Source organism: Rousettus aegyptiacus, unplaced genomic scaffold (assembly GCF_014176215.1).
Source record: "Rousettus aegyptiacus isolate mRouAeg1 unplaced genomic scaffold, mRouAeg1.p scaffold_m13_p_15, whole genome shotgun sequence".
In the NCBI taxonomy this organism is placed as follows: Eukaryota; Metazoa; Chordata; class Mammalia; order Chiroptera; family Pteropodidae; genus Rousettus; species Rousettus aegyptiacus.
Genome location: NW_023416290.1, coordinates 46895941 through 46918231, shown reverse-complemented (window position 1 = coordinate 46918231; position 22291 = coordinate 46895941). Strand labels below are relative to the sequence as shown.

The following is a 22291-nucleotide window of genomic DNA, read 5'->3' as shown; positions in this document are numbered from 1 at the left end:
GGAAAAAATAGCTCGCATTGTGGGTGACTTCCTGATTTCATCACGTTCAGTGTTGGATATTCTCACTTTCTCTCAGTTTCTCATCTATAAATGCAACTACGAATGCTAATAGAGACCCACACAAGTTTAACTGATTTAGCTACTTCCTCCTCTATTAAGTTATGCCACGGAGCCCATTTTACTGTGATTATTTTTTTCCATGTCTGTTTCTTCTAAGGTTTGAGCCCCAGGAGGGCAGGGGCCGTGTGGCAGGTGCATTGTTAAAAGGATGCAAGTCCTTGTAGAAAACAAGCCAGTGAGACTGGCATGCAGGGTAGAGCATCTGTGTGTTCCACCAGAGGTCAGTAAAACTTTCAAAAGACTCCCAGGATGGCATCCAGATTTACATAAGGGCAACTTCTTTGTCGCCATTTGTACCTCAGAAAACACTCACTGATAAGGAGATGTCCTATCACAGAAAATAGCAGCCAGTCCCAAGTTGTTAAACATGCACAAAAGACATAGCTAAATATAAATGTATATGACTTCGACGATATCAAGCATTAGAGTTAACACCATAGAGGAAATATCAATGTATCAAACACTAGAGTTACGATCATAGAGAGATTTCTCAGTTTACATGTGTAGTTTTGATTATACGAAGGCAAGCTGTCTTGCCTAATTAGCAATCACAGGCTAATTGTCCGGTGACTAGAGTTTATTGGCTTGACTCTGATGGTCATAGTTTCTGTAGCATGGAAGCAGGACTTGAAGTTTTCATCTCTTTCTTAACTTGCTATCCCGGCTTACAATAGTTATTTTTATAAGGAATAAAGATTTTCAAAAATATGTACTAAATAGGTAAACTTGACTCCCTGCTTCCACTTTTGCCCCACTATCAGGTAGAGGGAGCTGTTAAAAAATGGAAATTAGGTTATACCACTCCTCTGCTGAGAATCCTCCAAAATCTACCCACCCCACTGAAATAAAGTCCCCCCGTGTCGGCGAGCCCGCGGAGCCAGGGCATGCTGAAGTTCCTGCAGCTGCAGCTTCTTCGATCTCATCTCCTGCCCCTCTTCCCTGTACTCAGCATACCCCAGGAACAGTACCTTAGTGGTTCTCAAAGTGTGGCCCCTAGATCTGCAGCTTCGGCTTTACCCGAGAAGTTGGTAGAAATACAGATTTTTGAGTCATGCCCAGATCTGCTGATCAGAAACTGGGAGTTGGGCGGGCCCCTGCAATCTGTGTTTTAACCAATCCATCTAGTGATTCTGATGCCTGCCGAAGTTTGAAAACCACTGTTCTCATTCTTCAAGCTCACTTCTGCCCCAGGCCTTTTGTGGTGGCCAGCCCCATTGCCTGATGACCTCGTCCCAGGGCTTGTCCCTCAGCAGTGAGACAACAGCTGAAATTTTAGCTCCTCAGAAAGACCTTTTCTGTCCATCCTATTTGAAGTGAACCTCTCTGCTCCTCCTCACCCCAATCTAAGCCATTATCCTTTTGACTTCTCCATAAATCTATCTGAAATTACCTTGCTTATTTCCTGGTTAGTTTATTATCTCCCCCATTAGACTAAGAGCAGACACCTTATCTATTTTTTTATACTGTAGATCCCAAGTACCTAGAATAATGCCTTGTATTTATTAAGTTCTTAACTTCTTAAACTAATGTCTGTGAGATTTTTTGATCAGCCTGCTCTGTGGAAAAGAGAGGAAATAGATTCTCCAAAGGAAGCCAGAGTGTCGTGGCAAAGCTCTGGCATGAAGTCAAAAGATGAGGGTCAAATTTTAAATTTTCCTCTTGACAAGCAGCTGACTTTAGGTAAGTCATGTAACTAGATTAGTGGATTTCAATCAGGGGCGATTTTGTCTCCTAAGGGCATTTAACAATGTCTGGACACCTTTTTGGTGTTGCAGCTGAAGATGTAGGTAGGAGTGGGGAGTGCAATTGGCACCTAATGGGTAGAGGCCAGGCACATGGTTAAACACCCTGCAGTGCAGAGGCCAGCCCTCTGCAACAAAGAACTATGCTGAGCAAAATGCCAATAGTGCTCAGGCTGAGAAAGCCTGAGCTAGAGCCTTACTTAGAGCCTTATTTTCTCATTCGTAAAATAGGGATCATACTCTCTTCCCTCTTCATAAGGTTCTGATGACACTCAGACAAAATTCCTCTCATGAACGTGTTCTGTAAATGACAAAGAACTGTAGACAAATACCCTCAGTGTCTGGCACCATTCCTTATATAGAGTAGCTGCTCCACAAATATTTGTTCAAAGAATGAATGAATGAATTGCCAGGAGACCCTTCCCAGAGTTGAATTTCTGTTTCCTCGTTTGTATTAGGGAATAAGGATCATACTTGTGTCCTAGGAACCTTGTGAGAATCGCAGAGACCATGTGTATAAAGCACCTGGCTCAGGATTCAACACATCCATGTGGAATTGCCCTTGTATCCCCCTTGGCCAGCTTTCTTGCCTGGCCGCCTTGCACAGGCCTGATAGAGGCTTTCACTTCCACTCAAGTTTTCCCTCTTTCTCTGTGGAATTTGCTCTTCCTCCCTCCCAAGCTCCTCCCCTCCTCTACCCCTTTGGTCTATACAGGCATCCTTGACTATTTCTGCTGGAATGGTATCACCAAGGCCCATTCTGCATTTTTCCAATGAAACTCTCAAGGCCTGGCATTCAGAAATGACCTGCTCTAGGTTTTCCTGAATTTCTGGAAGAGAAAGAATTGGAAACCAAGCTTCCGTTTCCTGGTTGAGACTCTCTCCATCTTCCATGATGCCCCAACTTCCTCTGGTCTCCTTGTCTTTACCCACCTTCTACAACCAATCAGTTTATACCCAGCAGAGGTTTTCAGCCTTTCTAAAAAGCCAGGAATACTTACTGTTAGAGACCCTATCACATATCACCAAAACACTAAAATGTGTCCATGTCAAATAAACATTTCGTGTAACTTTATGAAGATTGGATTGCCTTGCTAGTCAACCAAAAGTTACATTTTAGAGAATTTAAACATTTATCAATTCCAATATTTTATACATTAAAAGACTTCTTTGCTTTTCGTCCATTGGTGAGTTCTCCTTCCCTTTTCCTGTTTGCTTATGCTAGTCAATGACCATTCCAGAGTCTGTAAAGCATCTGGAAACAGTTGTGTGTTTGGTGGGTGATATTTCATGTATGTAATGCTGTTGACTTGCAAACATGATCTCATGCACTTGTGTGCAAATTTACCCAAGAGTGTGACAATCAAATTTTACATTTGCCATGTGCATTGTGGACTGTAAAGAGCAGGTTGTTTCAAATGGTAATAATCCATTTGTTCTCATTGAATTCTCAGAGTAACCCAGTGAACTGAGCATGATACATGTTGTGTTACAGTTACTCCTGATTTTACCAATGAGAATCCAAAGTTTAGAAAGGTGACTTGTTCAAGGTTATAGAGTGAGCAGAGAGCCAAAATGAGAATCTGCATCTTCTGGGTTTCATGTGTGGAGAGAAAGAGAAACAGAGAGAGAAGGAGTGTGTATGTGATAGAAGTCTAGCCTTGAATATCCTTTATTTGCCCTACAAACAATAGGATCAAATTAATTAGTTCAACAAATATGATACTTATTTAGTAATGGGCACTGTTGTAGGTGCTGGGAATATAGTAGTGAACAAAAAGACCAAGTTTTTGCCTCATGTAGCTCACAGTCTAGATGTAATCAATAAATAATTATTTTACAAGTACATATATACTATGTCAGATGTTGTTTAGTGTTAAGAAAAAAAAGTGGGGGAGGGAGTGCTATTTTATTTCAGGTGGTCAAAGAAGGCCTTGATAATAAGGTAGTATTTGAGAAGAAACTTCAAGAAAGTGAGGAAGTGTGTCATGTGGATTTTGAGACAAGTATATACAAAGGCTCCGAGGCAGGGACATGTTTGACATACCTGAGAAACAGTAAGGAAGCCATCCTGGCTGGAGAAGAGTGAGTAGACTGGGACAGAGCCAGAGAGTTGTAGGGAGGAAACGAACTGAAAGGGGTATGGTGAGGAGAGTGGGGGTCAGTTAGGGAAGATCCCGCAGAACCTTGTAGGTAAAACTTTGGCTCTAATTCTGAGAGATAGGCATCCTCTGATGGGCTTGAGCAGAGGAAATCATGATCTAACATATGTTGTTAAGGGATTTGTGGTGGACTGATTTGCCCTCTGTTCAGATATTCCTGGATAGTAATATTTCCAGCTCAAACAAGAGACAGTCCTGCTTTGGGAGATGACCATGGTGTCTTTCTTTTCAAGCATGTTCAAGTGCTGTGGTGAAGCTGAATTTTAGTGATTCATTCAAATCAGAGATTGAGCTCCACCTAGGTGTCAGGAACTCCCCTAGGCCTTGGGGATTCAGAAATGAGTAAGATGGACAGGGTTCCTGTTCTCAGCAAGCTCCCCTTACAAGGAAGAAATATAGACAGTAAACCAGCAAACAAACATAAGAGATTTAAGCTAATGTGGAGGTCTAGGAACAAAATAAAACAGAGGGAAATGATGGTGCCATTATAGGGGTTACTTTAGATCCAGTTGTATTTTGAAATGCTACACATGCAGGGCAACTTACAATTTACAAATTCAAAGAGGCTGACAAGAAAAGTACTATTATTCTGACTTTTTTAAGTGAGAAACTGATGTTCAATGAGATTAAGCCGCATGCCCAAGGCGCCAGTAAATGACAGACCTGGGGTCTGAATCCAAGTTTTCTCTAATTTTCAGTCCCAAAGTTTTTCTCATGATATGCACTACTATGGAATGTGAGAGAGTAGGGCTGGGGAGCACCAGGGCGTGGGATGAGGGAACAAGCAATGGTTAGGCAAGGCAAGAACTGTGCCAAAGCAGAAAGAGAATGCAAAAGAGCAAGGACAGTAGCCAGCGCCCCCTAAGGTCACACAGGACAATGCGTAGGATAGAGAGGGACTGTAATCCCCAGAACCCCCACTTCCATGGAACCTCAACAGGACCCTTGCCTTGGTTGGCTGCTCTCAGCCACCAGGGGCTGGGGGCGTGTGGGGAGCCCTGGCTTACATGTGGTTACAATCACTGCGTTTATCTGCATTCTTGTCATCATATTTGGAAGATGATTGAATCCTCATTTCTGTCCCAGTCCTCTCCAAATTGTGTGGGGGGTACAAGTCAAATCTGGAGAAGCTATCTCATCTTTGGCTGGTCAGAAATAGGGAGAAGATTCAAGAATGTGCTGTAATGTTCCACCCATGCCCCTTCCCCACTTTATGAAAACACATCTGAAATAACAAATGCCTAAAATGTTCCACTTGAGCATTTCGGCCTGCCTTGTTATAACTGGGCCCTGCCTCCACACCCACTGGAGTTCTTTTGCAGCCTGAGGGAAGCTGGGAAGTGTCTGTCCCCAGTTCTCAGTCACTCCCATAGTAAACAATCACTAAACAACTTGCTGCCCTTGGCAACTGTTTGTCCAGCTTGGCCAGGCCCTGCGACTTCATGTAGGAAAGGGGGTGGGAGGTGTCTTCATGTAAAACAGAACTCAGGCTCCTGGGCCAGGAGAACTTGGCTTTGACCAGAAACACTGTTTGGGAGCCTAGCATATCTTTGTGATCCTAGAGGACCTTTGGAGGGACTGCAGGTCTTTACCTGAGTTGTCCAATGAATTTCCCTGTGGGTAGCAGGAGCTTGGGGCTGGGGTGTGGAAGGGCAGTTGAAAAGAGGACCAACCTTCTTGCACTAATTTTAAATAAAGTCATTTCCTGCTTCAAGTTTCCTTTCTAAAGGTGGGACGGTTGGAAGATCTACTAACCATCTATCCCTAAGAGATATCTTAAAAACCACCACCACCACCAGCTCCACCACAAAGAGTACTATCACTTTAGGGATGAGGACAAACTTAAATTAACCATTTTCTCTTCGGTAATAGAAAAAAAAAACACCTTTATTTTATTTTTTTAGTATGTGTGTGTGATTTGATCTCTTAGAGGCTTTCTATAGAAGAGAAGAGACTTCAGGAAGTGAGGGAAGGATGCATAGGTAGATAATGAGGATTTAGAATAAATGTCTTCTCTCAGGTCACAGACACGAAGAATTGTAACAATGAAATCAATCCTCTTGCTTGTAATATTTCTTCTTTATTCTTGGGCATGGGGGGGTGTCTCCTTGGGGGAAGAAAAAAGAGAGGATGGGCTATGTAGGAAATAAGGGACCTGTTTAACTGCCTGGGAGGAAATAAAAATATTGGGCCTCGGAGGGTGGAAGGTGGGCGGGGAGAGGCATCTTTCTGGTCGGCAGTCGCTTTCTATGAAGTCTTGCCTCCCCCACCCCTCGGGCTCGCCCCACTGCTCCATTTTCACTGCATCCTCTCCAGGAACCGGCACAGTCCCCGCCGCCGGCTCACGGAGGCGCTGCCGGCAGGGAGCCGAGGAGACCGGATCGTCGGGGGCGGCCGAGCAGCGGGGCCTGGGGAGCGCCCGCGGGTCCCTGGTGCCCCCGGCGCCTCCTCCGGGCGGCGCTGGTTCCCGGGCCGGGGACGCGGCGCCCCGAGGGGCCGCCGCGCGCTCGCACGGGGCCACCCCACCTCCGCAGCAGAGGTGCCCGCGCCCCGCGCGCCCGCGCCGCGCCGGCGCCGCGGCCGGCGGCCGGGGGTTATGAATGGGCGCAGCGGAAGCACCGCCCCCCCCGGACGTGACGCTCGGCCAATGGCAGCGCGGGCTGCGTGGATGGATGAGGTCAGCGCTGTCGTGTCGGGAATGGAATGTGTAAGTGTAACATTCAGAACCGGGTAACATTCGGCGACCGAACGCGGCGGTCGGCAGCGGTCGCGCGGGGGCCTGCGAAGCGCCGCGCAGCGCCGGCACTGCCCGCGGGGAGGACGCGCCGCCGCCGCCGCCGCCGCCGCCCAGCGCCGCCGCCGCCGCCTGCCGGGCCGCCGCGCGCCCCGGGGGCCGGCCCCGCGAGCGCAGGAGTCACCACCGCCGGAGTCTGGGAGCCGCTGCAGAAGGGAATAAAGAGAGATGCAGGGATTTGTGAGGTTACGGCGCCCCAGCTGCAAGATGCACTAGCCGGCTGAACCCGGGCATCGGCTGACTTGTTGGAACCGGAGTGCTGTGCACGGGAGTGTGCAGGAGTTGAAGTTGCTTTCCCGGGGCTCGTTCTCCACGCTGCCGGGAGGAATCCGAGAGGCAGGGAAATCACTTCGTCTTGCCATTGATTGGGCATCGGGAGCTTTTTTTTTCTTTCTTCCCCCTCTCTCTCTTTTTTCCTCCGTCTTGTTGCATGCAAGAAAATTACAGTCCGCTGCACGCCCGCCCTGGGTGCGAAATATTCAGCCCCGCTCTCTCTCTCGTCCATTGTGCAACCCAAAGATGAAAGACCGAAGGGGAGAAAGTTAAAGAAATCGCCCACATGCGCTGGATCAGTCCACGGCTTGGGGAAAGGCATCCAGAGAAGGTGGGAGCGGAGAGTTTGAAGTCTTTACAGGCGGGAAGATGGCGGACTGGAGCTGAAAGTGTTGATTGGGAAACTTGGGTGATTCTTGTGTTTATTTACAATCCTCTTGACCCAGGCAGGACACATGCAGGCCAAAAAACGCTATTTCATTCTGCTCTCAGCCGGCTCTTGTCTCGCCCTTTTGTTTTATTTCGGAGGCTTGCACTTTAGGGCATCGAGGAGCCACAGCCGGAGAGACGAGCACAGCGGTCGGAATGGCTTGCACCACCCGAGTCCGGATCATTTCTGGCCCCGCTTCCCGGACGCTCTGCGCCCCTTCGTTCCCTGGGATCCAGTGGAAAACGAGGACTCCAACGCGCACGTTTCCCCCCGGCAGAAGCGAGATGCCAACTCGAGCATCTACAAAGGCAAGAAGTGCCGCATGGAGTCCTGCTTCGATTTCACCCTTTGCAAGAAAAACGGCTTCAAAGTCTACGTTTACCCGCAGCAGAAAGGGGAGAAAATCGCCGAAAGTTACCAAAACATTCTAGCGGCTATCGAGGGCTCCAGGTTCTACACCTCGGACCCCAGCCAGGCGTGCCTCTTTGTCCTGAGTCTGGATACTTTAGACAGAGACCAGTTGTCACCTCAGTATGTGCACAATTTGAGATCCAAAGTGCAGAGTCTCCACTTGTGGAACAATGGTAGGAATCATTTAATTTTTAATTTATATTCTGGCACCTGGCCTGACTACACCGAGGACGTGGGGTTTGACATCGGCCAGGCGATGCTGGCCAAAGCCAGCATCAGTACTGAAAACTTCCGACCCAACTTTGATGTTTCTATTCCCCTCTTTTCTAAGGATCATCCCAGGACAGGAGGGGAGAGGGGGTTTTTGAAGTTTAACACCATCCCTCCTCTCAGGAAGTACATGCTGGTATTCAAGGGGAAGAGGTACCTGACAGGGATAGGGTCAGACACCAGGAATGCCTTATATCACGTCCATAACGGGGAGGACGTCGTGCTCCTCACCACCTGCAAGCACGGCAAAGACTGGCAAAAGCACAAGGATTCTCGCTGTGACAGAGACAACACCGAGTATGAGAAGTAAGTGGCTCTGCCGAGGAGGCTCTGCGGGTCAGCCCTGGGCCCTGCCCACCTTGTGCAGGTGTGAGGTGGGGGGAGGGGGTGGGGCGGAGGAGCCCTCTGGCCCCTTTCTTCCTGTTCTGAGCCTGGCACTGAGCAGCCTGGTTCAGGTGTGTGGCTAGGAGCTGGAGACACAGAATTTGAGCTCTTGGGGACAAACAGAAAAGCCTGGAGCACTTTCCTGGGCCAAGCAGGTGACATTGTCTTCCTCTTGCTTGGAAAACCTTCAGGCCATGTGTCTCCTGTGGAGGGTGTGGGTTTGATCAAAGTCTGGAAACTGTTTCACTGGTGGGTGCTGGGAGGGTATTTGTGAGGGGGGCGGGTCTAGGGACCCAGAGAGACTCTGAATCCACCCAGAGCATGGGGACCTTTCTCCAAGATTGATGTTTTATTTGCTTTTCTCACAAGCAGGGGGAATGGCTTTCCCTGGGATTTTCCCAGCCTCCAATTGTTATCTTTCCGTGAGCCTTAAATTTCTGTAAGCAGTGGAAGTGTTTTGATTTTAGCTGTAAACTTTCAGTGCCTGCATATTCCCTACCGCACATGGCTTGGCTTTGATGAAGGGAGAGTGTAATTGGGGCCTGTAATCTATCTGCTTTTCTTTCTTTCCTCCTTTCTTTTCATTCATTTATTCATTCATTTCATTTATTCATTCATTCATGTCTGTTCGTTTGTTTGCATATATCTTGTCTCCTTGCTAGGAGTAGTAGCCTGTCTTTAAAACCTGTACCTCAGCCCCACTGCTGTAAACTCCAGTTGCTAATTTAGATTTCCCTCTCCCTTTTGTCTGTCTATTTGCATGTAAATGGAGACTGTTACTGTGAATGGGCTTGTGAAACCTCCTTACCCTCTGTAGTGAGGCAAGTTTTGTCCAGTTGCTAAGTAACTGAGTTGCTTACTTTGTAGGCCTTCTCATTCTTCCTTTTCCTTCCTAGTGGCAGTAACTGACACACTGGATTTGGGGTCAAAATTAGCCTCCACAAGTCTGCTTTAACTTGAGCTTTGTGGGTCGGTTTTCTCGTAGAGGGGGTCAGCGTACCAGACTCATATCTGGCTGTGAAAGAGTTAGTGAGCTCCTGCAGTGCATTTCCACATTACACCAGTTAAAAACCAGAGCAGCCTTGTGCTACCCACGGAAGGAAGGGGAACCTCACAGCTGAGTACGAGAGGAACTGGCAGAGGTTGGCAGATTTTGCTGTTGATTCATGAAATGTACAATAGGGGAAACGCTTCACGAACCTGGTTGAAACAGGAAAGGGTATGGTGGGAAAGAGGCCCTAAAATGAAAGGTTTGATTGTTGTCTGTGGATTTCCTCAGACACTTGGGCCTCTTGTAGGAGTGATTCGAAGGGAAATTAAAGTCCTCTTGTGCTCGATCGGAGACAGTGAAGGAGAAAGTAACCAACACTCAGATTCCTCAACACCCAACACCTTGCTTTTCAGGCATAAGAAAAGTTCAAGGCTAGGGTCAATTATGTATCTATATGTGACTCTTCTTCAGGGGCAGTTATGGGTGAATGTTGAGTGCAGCTGTAGTGGATTAAAATTTTGTCACAAAATTTAGTAATGGTTAGTAATGAACTACTTTGTTTACACAACATTTATGTTGACCTATTCCTGTGGGTGCCAGTAAGAAAAAAAAAATGCTTATAGCCTTTCAGGAATTTCTTTGTCTGGCTTATGGCGGAGTAACTTGAGATGAAATTTAACCTTTCAGTGTCTTCTAAAACCAAGTCTCATCGAATTCTGCCTAAAGATCATGGTGGTCTTCATTCTTCTAAAGGGGCTGGAGCTGAGCTCTCACCTTAGGAAGTGAGAAATATACATTTGGGAAGCACCCTCAGTCCCATAGCACAATCCTACCTTTTTTACCCTCTCGTGCCCACCGTCAGTATTACGACCCTGTGGTCTCTGCTGAAGCTTCTTCTGGAAATTGGCCATGAAGGAAGGAGGGGCCGGTTTCCTAGAAACTTTAATTTTTGCTAATTAAATTTTATTTTTGACCTCTTTGTGATTGGGCCAAGAAATCTGACACCCACACCCTTGTTTTGGTTTGTGTTTAAAGACCACAAGGGGTCAGGACCTCAGGATTGGGTCTCGTCGGAAAAGTAAGCTGCATTTAGTTAGGAAAGCAAGTTTGCTCTTTCTCCCGAGCAGGGTCACTTCTGGATTTTCTTCCTCTTCGCCTTTTATACACTTTGCAGTTCTAACCTTGTTTAATGGGACAGGATGGTCCTGCAAAATGTTTATATTCATTAGCCTGATCTATGTGGGGTTTTAACTCATTCCTCTCATTGGGTTATCAGAACTCTTTATCTTTGAGAAATGATGCTTGCAAACATGCCAGCCTTTTACTGTTGACTTTGGGACACATGAGGGTGAAGAACGAGCCCTGAAATGTGGTGAGAATGCTCCTGGATAGGAAGCAACACCTGTTCTGGAGTGAGCAGCTACTGTGCTACTTATACTGATGTTTTCTGTAAGTTAGCCTTGCACGTGTGAGATGCGGAACTCCCCAAATCCAGTGCGAATTTTCTCCAGAGCTTTAGAGAAGGAGATGATATTCAAGTGAGGTAGCGAAGTCATTCAGAGTTGACTCTCATACTGGTTCATCATGTGGATTTTGATGCATTACCTTGAACATTAGTTTATCCTTTTGTGGAATGGGTTGTAGACTCTTTGAGGGGTGCGCTAAGCATTCATTTGGTTGTGGCGTGTAAAAACATCAGTTTTCATCTATTTCTCTTTTTTATTAGCAAATGTCTATGAAAAGGCTTCAATTTAATTTGCTGCCACAAGCAACCAGGTATAAATTTGCTTTAGACTTATGGAGTCTGATAATTAGATTGAAAGTTTATGGTATCATAGCTGATTTAGGATACTATAGAATATATAGAAGTGAATCAACTAAAAAAAAGTTACTTTTAGTGAAATGTAGCCTTATGTGATGAGAACGATTTAGTTGCTAAATGGTTGCGGACTTTGATCTCACCTGCACTATTTTGAAAATCGGACCGCGACATGGAATGAAGGAAAACGCTTTTCTCTTGTAACAGCAGTATTTTTGATCCAGAAATTCAGGATTATATTAAAACATCCATTTTTATGACACAATTTTTATCAGTTACGTATATTAACAAATGTAGATGACACCAGCTGAAATAAGTCTGCAGATGATTAGGTGATTTGTGATGAGGCTTTAGAGAAATTCTTTCTATTTTACAATCAATCTTAGAGCTTCTTAGGCATCTTTACGGAATCACTGTATTTTTGCATGAATTTCATAGTTCAAATCCCTTCGAAGGACATTATTGTGAAACTTCAAATTCGGCTCTCTGAAATAGAAGAAAAAAGGAAATGAGAGGTGGCTCCTATCTTTGACCCCTTTGAGAAAAGCAGTGGTGAATATTCTAAGCAGCTCTCCTGGGAACAGGCAGGGTTCTGTGCAGGCCTTTTTGACATCTCTTCTTGTGTTTGTTGAGTCCTGGTGTTTTTAAGGGTCTTGAAATTAAGTAATCATTCAAGTCTAACATCCTCATCTTACAGATTTGGTAACAGAGATAGAATGTTTCAAAAGAGGGATTTGTTTAAGGTCAGAAAGTTCGTTAGTGGCAGGGGTAGCCGGGACCGGAGCCCATGAGCCTTCTGAAGTTTTCCCCTTGACCTACAGTCTTCCACTGTCAATTACAGAGACACTCTTGAAAACTTTTTAGCCTCTAGACCCTTATTGATGCTGTTTCTTATGGGATTTTTCTTGGAATCCTTTGGGAAGCTGATGAAGACTTTGGACAAAGTTTGTAAAAACAAAACAAAAACAAACCATATACATGCACAATTTGTCATAAAGTTTTAGGATTAGACACAGCTCCTACTAAGTGTATCCTGAGATTTACAAACTCTTGTTCTAAGGCCTGCATTTTCCTTTTCATTGCCAACTAAGGTGTCTACGTCCCTGGAACTGGTAAGTAGTTTTTTGGACAGTCCAATTTGGCCCTCAGGAGTTTGGGGAATAGGCTGTGAATTAACTGTATGGTAAGTTGAATTCAGGTGCATTTATCACCCAAAGAAAATGTGCACAAGACATAAATATTTGCTTATTCTCCACTATCCCAAACAATATTAGCAGACACCTTGAGCAAGTACATGGTTCAGCAGTGAACCTTCGATGACTGTTTACCTCTCCCCAAATGAAAGGTAGAAACTGTGCTTCTCAGGTTTTAAATGTAATATATTAGCACCTTTTCCCCAAAAGGTGCTTGACAGCACAAAAGCATTTCTAAAATAAACCACGTAAACACAATTTAAAAATACAGATAGGGCCATCCCTATGCAAAATTATGAAGTCGGCAAGCATGTCTTCTTTCACTAAGGTTCTAATTCTGCTTTCTCCTTTCTCACCTCCTTTGAATTTGCTTTCTTGAGAGCACCTGAGAGCCTTATTTACAAGGAATCTGCGAATACAGTTTGGGGGGTTGTGTGCTGCTTCTAGGGACGTTTGCATTTTGATTGAGTGCAGTTGAATTAGTGAAAGTTTAGAGTGGACTCTGTGACAAGCTAGGAGCCTGCAGGATTTTGTCATACTGAGAATGGCTTGCTACTAAGGCTTGGGCAGGCACTGCCTCTGGAGGCCACCTTTGGTCCCCCTGACTGTGACAGCAGCTTTGGATGAGACAGACTTGGCAAAGGGGGAGCTGTCACACCCTGGGATGGTGATCGTTCTCTTTGTCCCAAGGCCTGCAGATGTGCCTCCCAGAATGCCGTGCTAGAAACACCTGTCAACAATGACCTTGAGTACCCTAATGTCACACCAGAGGTTGTATTGGATAGGGCTTGGCTGCTTGGCTCATAGCCGTCTTGCAAGGTGTCTCGTCAGGCCATTTTACAGATAAGTAAACTGAGACCCACTGGGGTGAGGTGCTTTGTCTAAGGCTGCCCAGCTTGTACATGGCTGAACTGAGGCTCCATCCCAGGTTTTCTGGCTCCCAGGTCCCCCGTTTTCACTGAAGCCTGCTCCGGCCTCATGGCGTTCACTTCTCAGCACAGCCTCTTCAAAACAGACCAGGTCAGGCTAAGTGCGCACTAGGTTCTGCTGTCTCCTGAACATGTTCGATGTGCAGATGTGAATGGAGGAGCTCGTGTTTCTGTGGGCTTAATGCCGAAGTGTTTATACTCAGAAGCTCTTCTACCCATGACCAGGTTCTTGTAATAAACAGGGACTCCCTCAAAACTGGAATATTTCTAGAGTCCCTGTTATTTTGAATTGACCTTTATTAGCTCATTTAAGCCTTTCAACAGCAGTATGAAGTGGGTTAAATCCCCGTTTTACAGATTTAGCATGCAGGCCCCGAATCTGAAGTAAGGAGCCGGGAGTCACATCTAGCACGTAACCAGAGTTCTGACCAGGGTCCTGAGTTCCGAAGACCACTCTCTTTCCTCTACAAAATGTTACCACCCTTAAGAATCAAACAAAATTTCTACCTGTGTACCTACTAGTTATTAGTGAGCTCTGTGCGATTCAGGTGTCTGTATATTCGATCTTCTATTCCTTTTTCTTCTGAACATGTTTCCCAAGGGGGAAAACAATAGGCTCAGGGACATGATCAGGATGCGCGGAATTCTGACCTTAGAGCGTTGAACTCCTTTAACTCTTCTACTCAAGGTGCTTTATGACCTTGTGTAGGTAAAACCCCACTTTTCATTCCCTCCTAGAGCGCCCCTAGGAGAGGCGAGGACATGAACGACGTGTGACCTTTGCCCTCGCTGACAGCGCCATGCGGGGTGCCCTCTGTAGTTGGGTGGCAGTGGCTCTTCTGTGTGGACCCTGATCCAACAGAAATAGCGGAACTACTGGGAGATTTCATTTCTGGTAGAACGGGCCGGGTTTCTGGAACACACCATACCACGGCTGTCAGGTCCTCGGCTCTGTAATGAAAAACAGCGCTTAAAAAATGATAAGCGTTACACACCGTCTGTCTTTGTGGAAAACTGGGAAAATACAGAAGTTATGAATATGAAAATGAATTTCTCATCTAATCTCGATAAGCGCTCCCTACTAATTTTAAACAGTGTAGTCAGCCTGTAATAACACAAACATATATATATATATATAGTTCTATTAGATCCTTTTACCTCATATCTAAGTACCTCGTATAGATGTGTTAATTATTACTTCATTAACAGGAAGTAAATAATGAATTCAACACACTTCCCTTCGGTGCCTTGTTTGTGCTAGACACATAGGCGTTGGAACTGGGGACCACTACGGTGAACAAAACACTCTCACCGTCATAGTCAGTTTATAAACTTGAAGTCAGACTTTAAATGTGTTTTTGCATGTCACTGTTTCCTTAAAATTATCCAAGAGCATTTTCTTCATCTACTAAATAGGAAAATCATTATAATATTAAAAGAGGATTTTTAATGGATGCATATTTTTTCTAACCCATAGCTGTACAATAATTTAAGCATTTATATTTTCTCAGAGATTTAACTTGTTCCCCATTCTTTTTTTTTATTTTTATTATTATAAATAAATCTGGTGAATTTCCGTGCATAGAGTATTCATTTTCTTCTTGACTAGGGTCACTTGCAGAAGACGACACAGAACTTCCTCTCCCTCACCCCCCACTCAGTCTTTTTGGAAGAATAGCTATTTTAGTTGAGTAGCCATCATTAAATGACTGCTTAGATAAACATTTGTAGGTGTTAATTGGTCCTGCAGGGGGTCTTTGAAGCTCCCACTTCTGTTCCCTTTGAAGTTTTGTTTTTGCTGGAGCCAAAAACCTCCACGCCTTTCTTACCATGCAGGCATCCTCAGCCTTCTTTCTCCCTGCGGTATACAGCTTTTCCTGGAATTTCAGAATCTGCAGGCTTAACCCGGGTTGATGTCATTCTTTTAGCTACCTGTCGGTTAATCAAGGCCCTGTTTCTATTTTCTCTATGGTTGTTGACTCCACGGTCCATTGGAGGTGAATTGGGGCATGGCTTTGACCTCTGGGCATCCAGGTGTGGAAGGTCTGTGATTTCAAGTGCAAATGAGACAATTACAAGTGATTTAAAAACTGAGACAAAACAGAAGTGAACCAACAGTTTATGCCTAGTTGTATTCAAGGCTTTCTTTGCATGGTAACTGCTTTGAACAGCAGTGAGATTTGTAGGGATTTTGTCCCCTTCTCGTCTTCTGGGAAGTCCTTTAGAAGAGAGCCTGTGACTCTGCACCAGGGACATAGCCATTGTTCATGTGGGCTGTGGAAAGACCTTCATGGGGCTTTCAAGCTGGAGCTTGCTGGTAGCGTGGCGCAGGGCGGAGCAAGTGGAGAGTGGTCCCCGGAGCAGTCGGGCACTAACTTGAGTCCATTTCTCCCGAGTCCCCTGGTTGACTGCTCTAAAAATGCAGGTTTCCCCTTTTGCAGTTGACTTTAATTCCTTCACCAGTTGAGGGTGACATTTAGAGGGACACCTCATCTGCGTGCAGCTCAGCTACTCGGTAGCCTTTCAAGCTCTTAGGTTGCAAAGTGCAAAAATCAGACCACCTTAGGTGATAGGAGTTATTATTGTAAGGGGACATGGGACAAAAATGGAACTGGACTGCTTCGGTTAGTTCTCAGGACCCAGCACAGCTCCTTTCTGTCCACACTGGGCCTTCATGTCTCGCTTGGCTAGCACCCCTGTTCCTGTGTGTGTCTTCCAACTCCTGGCAAGTCTTTCCTGAAGCCTCTCCAGGCCCTAGAGGAAACCAGCCTGATTGCTTTGCTGGTGACCACTACTCCTTCTGCGAGAGCTATTCATATTAGGCCGTGTCTTGAGTGTGGGTCACCTCATCCATTAAAAGGCTGCTTTGTCACGTTGCCATTCTTGATTTACTTGGTGGCCATCCTTTCTCAAAGAACAGCCTAAAGTTGCTTCCTGGAACAGGGGACTGTGGTTAGGGGAAGTTGGTTGTGGCACGCACTGTGCAAGCCATATCCTGTTGGCACTGACATTTTTGAGCCCAGTTGATGATGATGATGATAATAGCAATAGCAGCTAATATTTCTTGAGAGTGTACCGTGTGCTGGGTAATGGGCAGTATCTTCTTTAATCTTTATGTCCACCCTAGCAGGAAGAAACTCATTTTAGATGCAAAACGGAGGCAGAGAATCTTTAAAAGTGACTTGCCTAAAAGCACCCACCTAGGATGTGAACCAAGGCCATCTGACTTCTGAACCTGCGTTTTTTTAACCATGGCTTCTGCACAGCTGGAACTAATATCATAAAGGCCACACACTCACAAACAATAGCATGATTGATTTATAGAGTATCACTCGGGTTTCTCACCTGGAATTTATTTAATCTTCCTTTGGAGAGACATTTCTAACCAGTTTGGTAATCTGGTTTCACAGTCCACCGTAGATGAGAAGCAGTGAATTTCGAGAGAGGGATTCTTGTAGACCGATCTGGGAAGAAGGGGCAGCTGGCAACCCAAAGGTAAAGAAGCAGGCCAGGAAATTATAAATGTAACAGCCAGAAGAAGCAAAGAAGCACTGCAATTTAAGAACAGCTGGCCCGGCGCCCGAGAGGGTGTCCTACAGACTCTTCAGGAGTGTGCCTGTAAATCCCACCACCTAGCACCGTACCTGTCACCACCCTGAGCTTCTGTAAATATTTGATGAAGCACATCACAGTACAGTGCTGGCCCTGAGCCATCACTTGTGTACACGGTCCTTTGTTTAAGAAAGTAGAGCAACAAGGGATGCATTTTATAACTCTTTTTTTCCTGTACGGTTAAAAGGAAAATATCTTGGTGCTCCTAAGAATAAGTTCTCCATTTGAAAACTTGTCTACCGCGCTTAGCAAGTTTCCAAAGAACTCCAGGTGCATGGGAGTCTCCTCTGAGTTACCACTGGACTCCTGGTATTTGTCGCTAATTTGGATTTCTGGGGGTTTATGACACATATGAGCACTTGCTATAAAAATTAAAAAGTGTCCTGGTATTGTGGTGTGGGCCTGTGGTGGTAGCTGGTTTTGATTGGGGCCCAGAATGACTTGGGCCGTTTGCTCGGGTAGAGAAAATGGCCCTGGATCAAGCTGGTCTGCCTGCCCAAGGTGTCGTGTCATATGGAGGTTGGGGACTGGAGGACCATGAGGGGGTGAAGGGTCATCTGATCTGTTGCTTAGGGGTTGCCCTGCAAGCTATGTTGGGGTGCCTGTCATTAGTCTGCTTTTTTCCATATTCCCACGAGTACCCAGGATGGGAGCTGGTGGGTGGAGGTATAGGATGGATTGCACACTTTCTAAATACGTTCCAGCACCCTGACAGATTGGTGGAAATCGTCCACAGCACCACTGATGAGAAATATGACCATGCCACCTTTGTACCTGAATTCAGCTTGGAGGCTTCTCGTAGTTCATTCTCATGGTGTGGAGGTGGAGCCCTCCGGCTCTGCCTGCCTCTCCATGCCCAGCCCCGTGGCAGAGCCACGTTATTCCTCCTCCTCCTTCTCTCACAACCCCTCTTCCCTCTGTCTTAGAAAGCTGCCCCCCAGCTCCATGTTTCTTCTTCCACTGTCATTTCCTTGATGGCCTCAGGCATGGTCAAATTCTCCAAGTATGTGCTCTTATGCAGAACAGTTAATACTTGCCACAGCTGTGGTCGTATATTCCTTTAACTGTTTTTTTTTTTTTCCTCTTTCTCCAGTAGATTGTACAGGCCCTGATGAGAGGATTCTTGTTGATTTTTTTATTAATTTACTCAACAAGTACTTATTGGACACCTACTTTGTGTAGGCCTTGGGGATTCAACAGTGAGCAAAAGAGTCACACCTCCCTTCCTTAAAGATGCTCACTGTCTAGTGGCTGGAGACTGATACCCTGCTAATTATGGCTCTTTTTACAAGGTGCCAGGTGCTGTGAAGAAAAGCAGTAACAGAAAGGAGTTAAAGTGGTGAATATCAACCTGGGGAGCTTCTGAAAATGGGGCCTGGCCCTAATCTATCCATCCTTCCTTCCTTCCTTCCTTCCTTCCTTCCTTCCTTCCTTCCTTCCTTCCTTCCTTCCTCCCTCCCTCCCTCCCTCCCTCCCTCCCTCCCTCCCTCCCTCCCTCCCTCCGTCCTTCTTACTGTTCTGTTGGATAGGAGTATCAGTGAAACCAAATTAAAATGATCCAAGGGGGTTTACTGCGTAATATGAATCTAAAGAATTTATTGCTACAGGGGAGACCATTATGGTCTTTTTTTTTTTTTCATTTAATTTTAACAGTCTGTAGATATTGGGACTTTCTGTCCTTCCTTAATTGTAATTTTTCTCCCAAATGGTAGGTTGAATATAACTTTTGGCTTACATTTTTTGCTCAAGTTACATCCAAACTCTGTTAACTGATATTGAAGCATTGCCCTAGAGTATATAGTGACATAGTGCTTAATTGAGCTATCAGGCTTCTAATGAATTCATATTGAGATTTACCATTTAATTAAAAAGCAAAGGGGAAGAAAAAGCAGAGGGAAGGTGTACCATTGTTTCTGCCACTGGCCTCCATTTCCTGAATTTAAAATCTCCTGGCTTGTTTGTGTTAGCTTGTGGAATGGCACAGGATATTGAATAAAATACTCAAGGTGTACAGATAAAATGGAGGATACTGTATCACAATTACTTGGTTTCTTACTAGGTCTTAAAAATTGATTCAGATTTGGTGGTAGTCATGTGACACTTGATTAAGTATGAATTATGTTTTATGTTTTTACAAAGCTTGGTAAGGTCATTTTCCCAAATGATTTCTAGGTCTGTGTATCTGAACCAATCTGAAAATCTAATCAGTGGGGATCTAATACTGAAATGATTTTGCTTTACTAAGAGGCAGAGAATAAATTTTTCTTAAAAATACCATTTCCTATATGCTTCATGCTCCTTTAAAATTCACACTGTGTTAAAAAAGCCACTTTTAAGCAACACTTTTTATGATAACTAGATTTTTAAGTATGCAAGGGTAATGCTGAAGACCCGTAAATGTAGGGCAGTCAGTCTTTTATTGATTCGAAGAGTGGAAATGTATAATTTTTTCTGTATTTATATTGTAGAGTTATATTACATGTTTTTAAAAAATTGAACAGTATTTTATGTTAAGCTAGAATTTAAGTACCTGAATGTTTAGTACAGTTAAAAGATAGAGTAGTATTTTCTTGCACTTATTTTAGATTTGGCCATGTCTGAGTAGCCTAAGTAGTATAAAAGAGAGCAAAACAGTTAAATACCAAGGTAAACTCGTTTTTTAGGCATATAACATAATGATTCGGTATATGTAGATATTGCAAAATGCTTTTGTACCCCAATAAGTTTAGTTAACATCCATCACCTCGTAGAGCTACAAATTTTTAAGTTCTGCTCTCTCAGCAGCTTGCAAATATGCAGCGCAGCATTGCCATCTCTGTAGTCAGTCACACATCTCTTCATGACCGGGATCCATTGTGAGAAATGCGTCTTAGGCGAGTTCATCGTTGTGCACACTTCGTAGAGCGCACGTGCACGACCCTAGGCGGGATAGTCAACTGCACACCGAGGCCGTGTGGTATAGCCTGTAGGTCCCCGGCTACGAGCCTGTGCAGCACGTTACTGTGCGAAACAAGATGAGGTTAAATCAAACACGGGAAAATGACGCAGCCAGGAGACGTGGTAGATGAGACGTGTGAGGCCGCCGCTGACATAACGTGATATGGTTTTACGGCGAACTTTCTTTTTTTTTGTAAGTCGAAAGAGTACACTCTAATGATAAAAAGTATAGTTTAATAAATACGTAAACTGATAACATAGTCGTTTATGGTCATTATCAACTATTACGGACGGCACATGATTGTATGTCCTCTTCTTGTGTGCAGTTTGCACCATCCTCACCACAAACATGTGCATCGTGCTTCCTGCTATGATGTTACGATGGCTGCAAAGTCACTAGGTGGAGTAGACCTTCTAGGGTGTGGTGGTGGCTAAGGCTCATTAGGCCTCTGTTTTCCTCATCTGGTTTTCCTGTACAGAGACCTATGAACTCATTGCTGGCTATCAGGTACGTAGGTACGGTCTGCGTGTCGGTCGTATGTTTGTCTGAGGACAGGAGCTTGGTGTGTAGTCACGCTATCATGGTGTCTCGGGCAGTTTTGTCTAGACAGAAGAGTAATGAGAACATGGACGTGACCTTAAAGATTTAGTGTAACTCTTGTTGATATAGGTAAGGAAATAGCGACCCAGGGAGGTTAGGCAAGCCGCCCAAGGTCATGGAGCCTGTGTGAGCAGCATCGGGGCGAGGACACACATCTCCTGGTTTCCAGCCATGGATTTCCAGCCATGCACTTGGGCCCCGGAGACTAGCGGCTTGGTTTCCAGTGGTGGCTCAGCTGTGAAACCTTGGGCAACTTCTCTGCCTTCTTTTCTTCACTTACAGACTGGGGATAATCATAATTCCTACTGCAGAGGGTTGTTACTGTGAGGATTAAATGAGTAATAGTACACGTAATATTCTTAAAACAGTACTTGGTACGTAGTAAGTATTTGATAAATAACCATTGTTACTGTCATTATTCCGTCTGTTCTATCATGTTAGACTCTCAGACTCCTATAATTTCAGACTTACCCCTTGTGTGTGTTTATCATTGTTTTAATTTCATTTCTTTCACTTGACCTGTCTGTTTACAGCTCATTATAACTGTCACGTGCAATGTGATACAGTGGCTTGCCGGTGGTGTAGAAGCTGAGGTGGTTTGGCATGTGCCCAGAATCCCAACCACCTGTTGTAACTGTTGCCACAATGCAGATTTTCATTACCCATAAATTGTTCAACCGAGGGTGCATGTCACTCATATGACTTTATGTCTTTAAACAAGATTCTTTCTCCTTTTACAAAAGTATTATATTCCCACCAGTTCTGTGAAGCTGAGCAATCACATGGATCTTTTTGTTCCTGCCTCTTGAAAATGCATTAAAAAGGTGGCAGATGTGCCCGTGGGATCACCTGAAATGACTTTCTGAGATAAACCTGCACAAGATAGGAAGATGAAACTATTTTTTCTTTTCTGGCAATTCAAGTAGCCAACCTACCTGATCCCATTATGATGGGGCACTTAGCAAATCAGGAAGCGATAACAGTGAATAACTTTCTACTTTGAACAATTTCCATGGCTATTAACAACCGACAACTTTCCCTTTAGGATGGCATTATCAACAGCAGCGGGACCCGGACCTCTGTACCGTTTCTGCATGTTAAGTCAAAGCAGTGTGTGTGACTGTCCTTGATGATGAACTTATAACAGCAGTCAGCGTGAATGTCAGGGAGGAAATTTTAGCCTGCGGTTTGAAGATCTGGGAGGATTGGGATGTGTTGTAACTTAGGGTTTCATTCTTTCTCTCAGGAGTTCCAGGTGCAGTTTTGAACAAACACATTGTAAGAGCTTTCTTATAATACCTTTTCTGCCACCAAATCCAGACACGATCTGATTTCTACTGGATTCCACACCGTCAGGGCTTGCGGTGTGATTGGGATGTGCCACAGGTCAAATCCTGTTCCTTGAAACTACACTGTGTCAAAAAAAAACAAAACAAAACAAAACCAAAAAAAAACCCCAAAACTGTTAGAACGAGATTATGTCTTTGTCATAAATCATAGAAACATAGACTCCTCCAGCAGCAGCTTTTGAAAAAGGGACTCTAGTGAATAGTTTCTTAAATATGAGTAACCTGAGACTTTCCTGGTCTCATCCCAAGTTTGATATTACTTGGCTCCAGACGA

The 22291-nt window shown here is 44.8% G+C and overlaps 2 protein-coding genes across 2 annotated transcripts in view; one reads left to right on the top strand and one right to left on the bottom strand.

Annotated features, from left to right (window-relative positions):
• Positions 1-6744: 6744 nt before the first annotated feature.
• Positions 6745-7443, bottom strand: LOC118611956. The gene has a single exon (XM_036232733.1). It carries the CDS (start codon positions 7411-7413, stop codon positions 6745-6747), a length of 669 nt encoding a protein of 222 aa, XP_036088626.1. The 5' UTR covers positions 7414-7443.
• The window catches only part of EXT1 (exostosin glycosyltransferase 1), a 254859-nt gene continuing 239471 nt past the window's right edge, over positions 6904-22291 (top strand). The window contains exon 1 of the mRNA XM_016138175.2: positions 6904-8508. Coding sequence (XP_015993661.1) covers positions 7547-8508 — 962 coding nt within the window. The 5' untranslated portion in view covers positions 6904-7546. The remainder of the gene's footprint in view (positions 8509-22291) is intronic.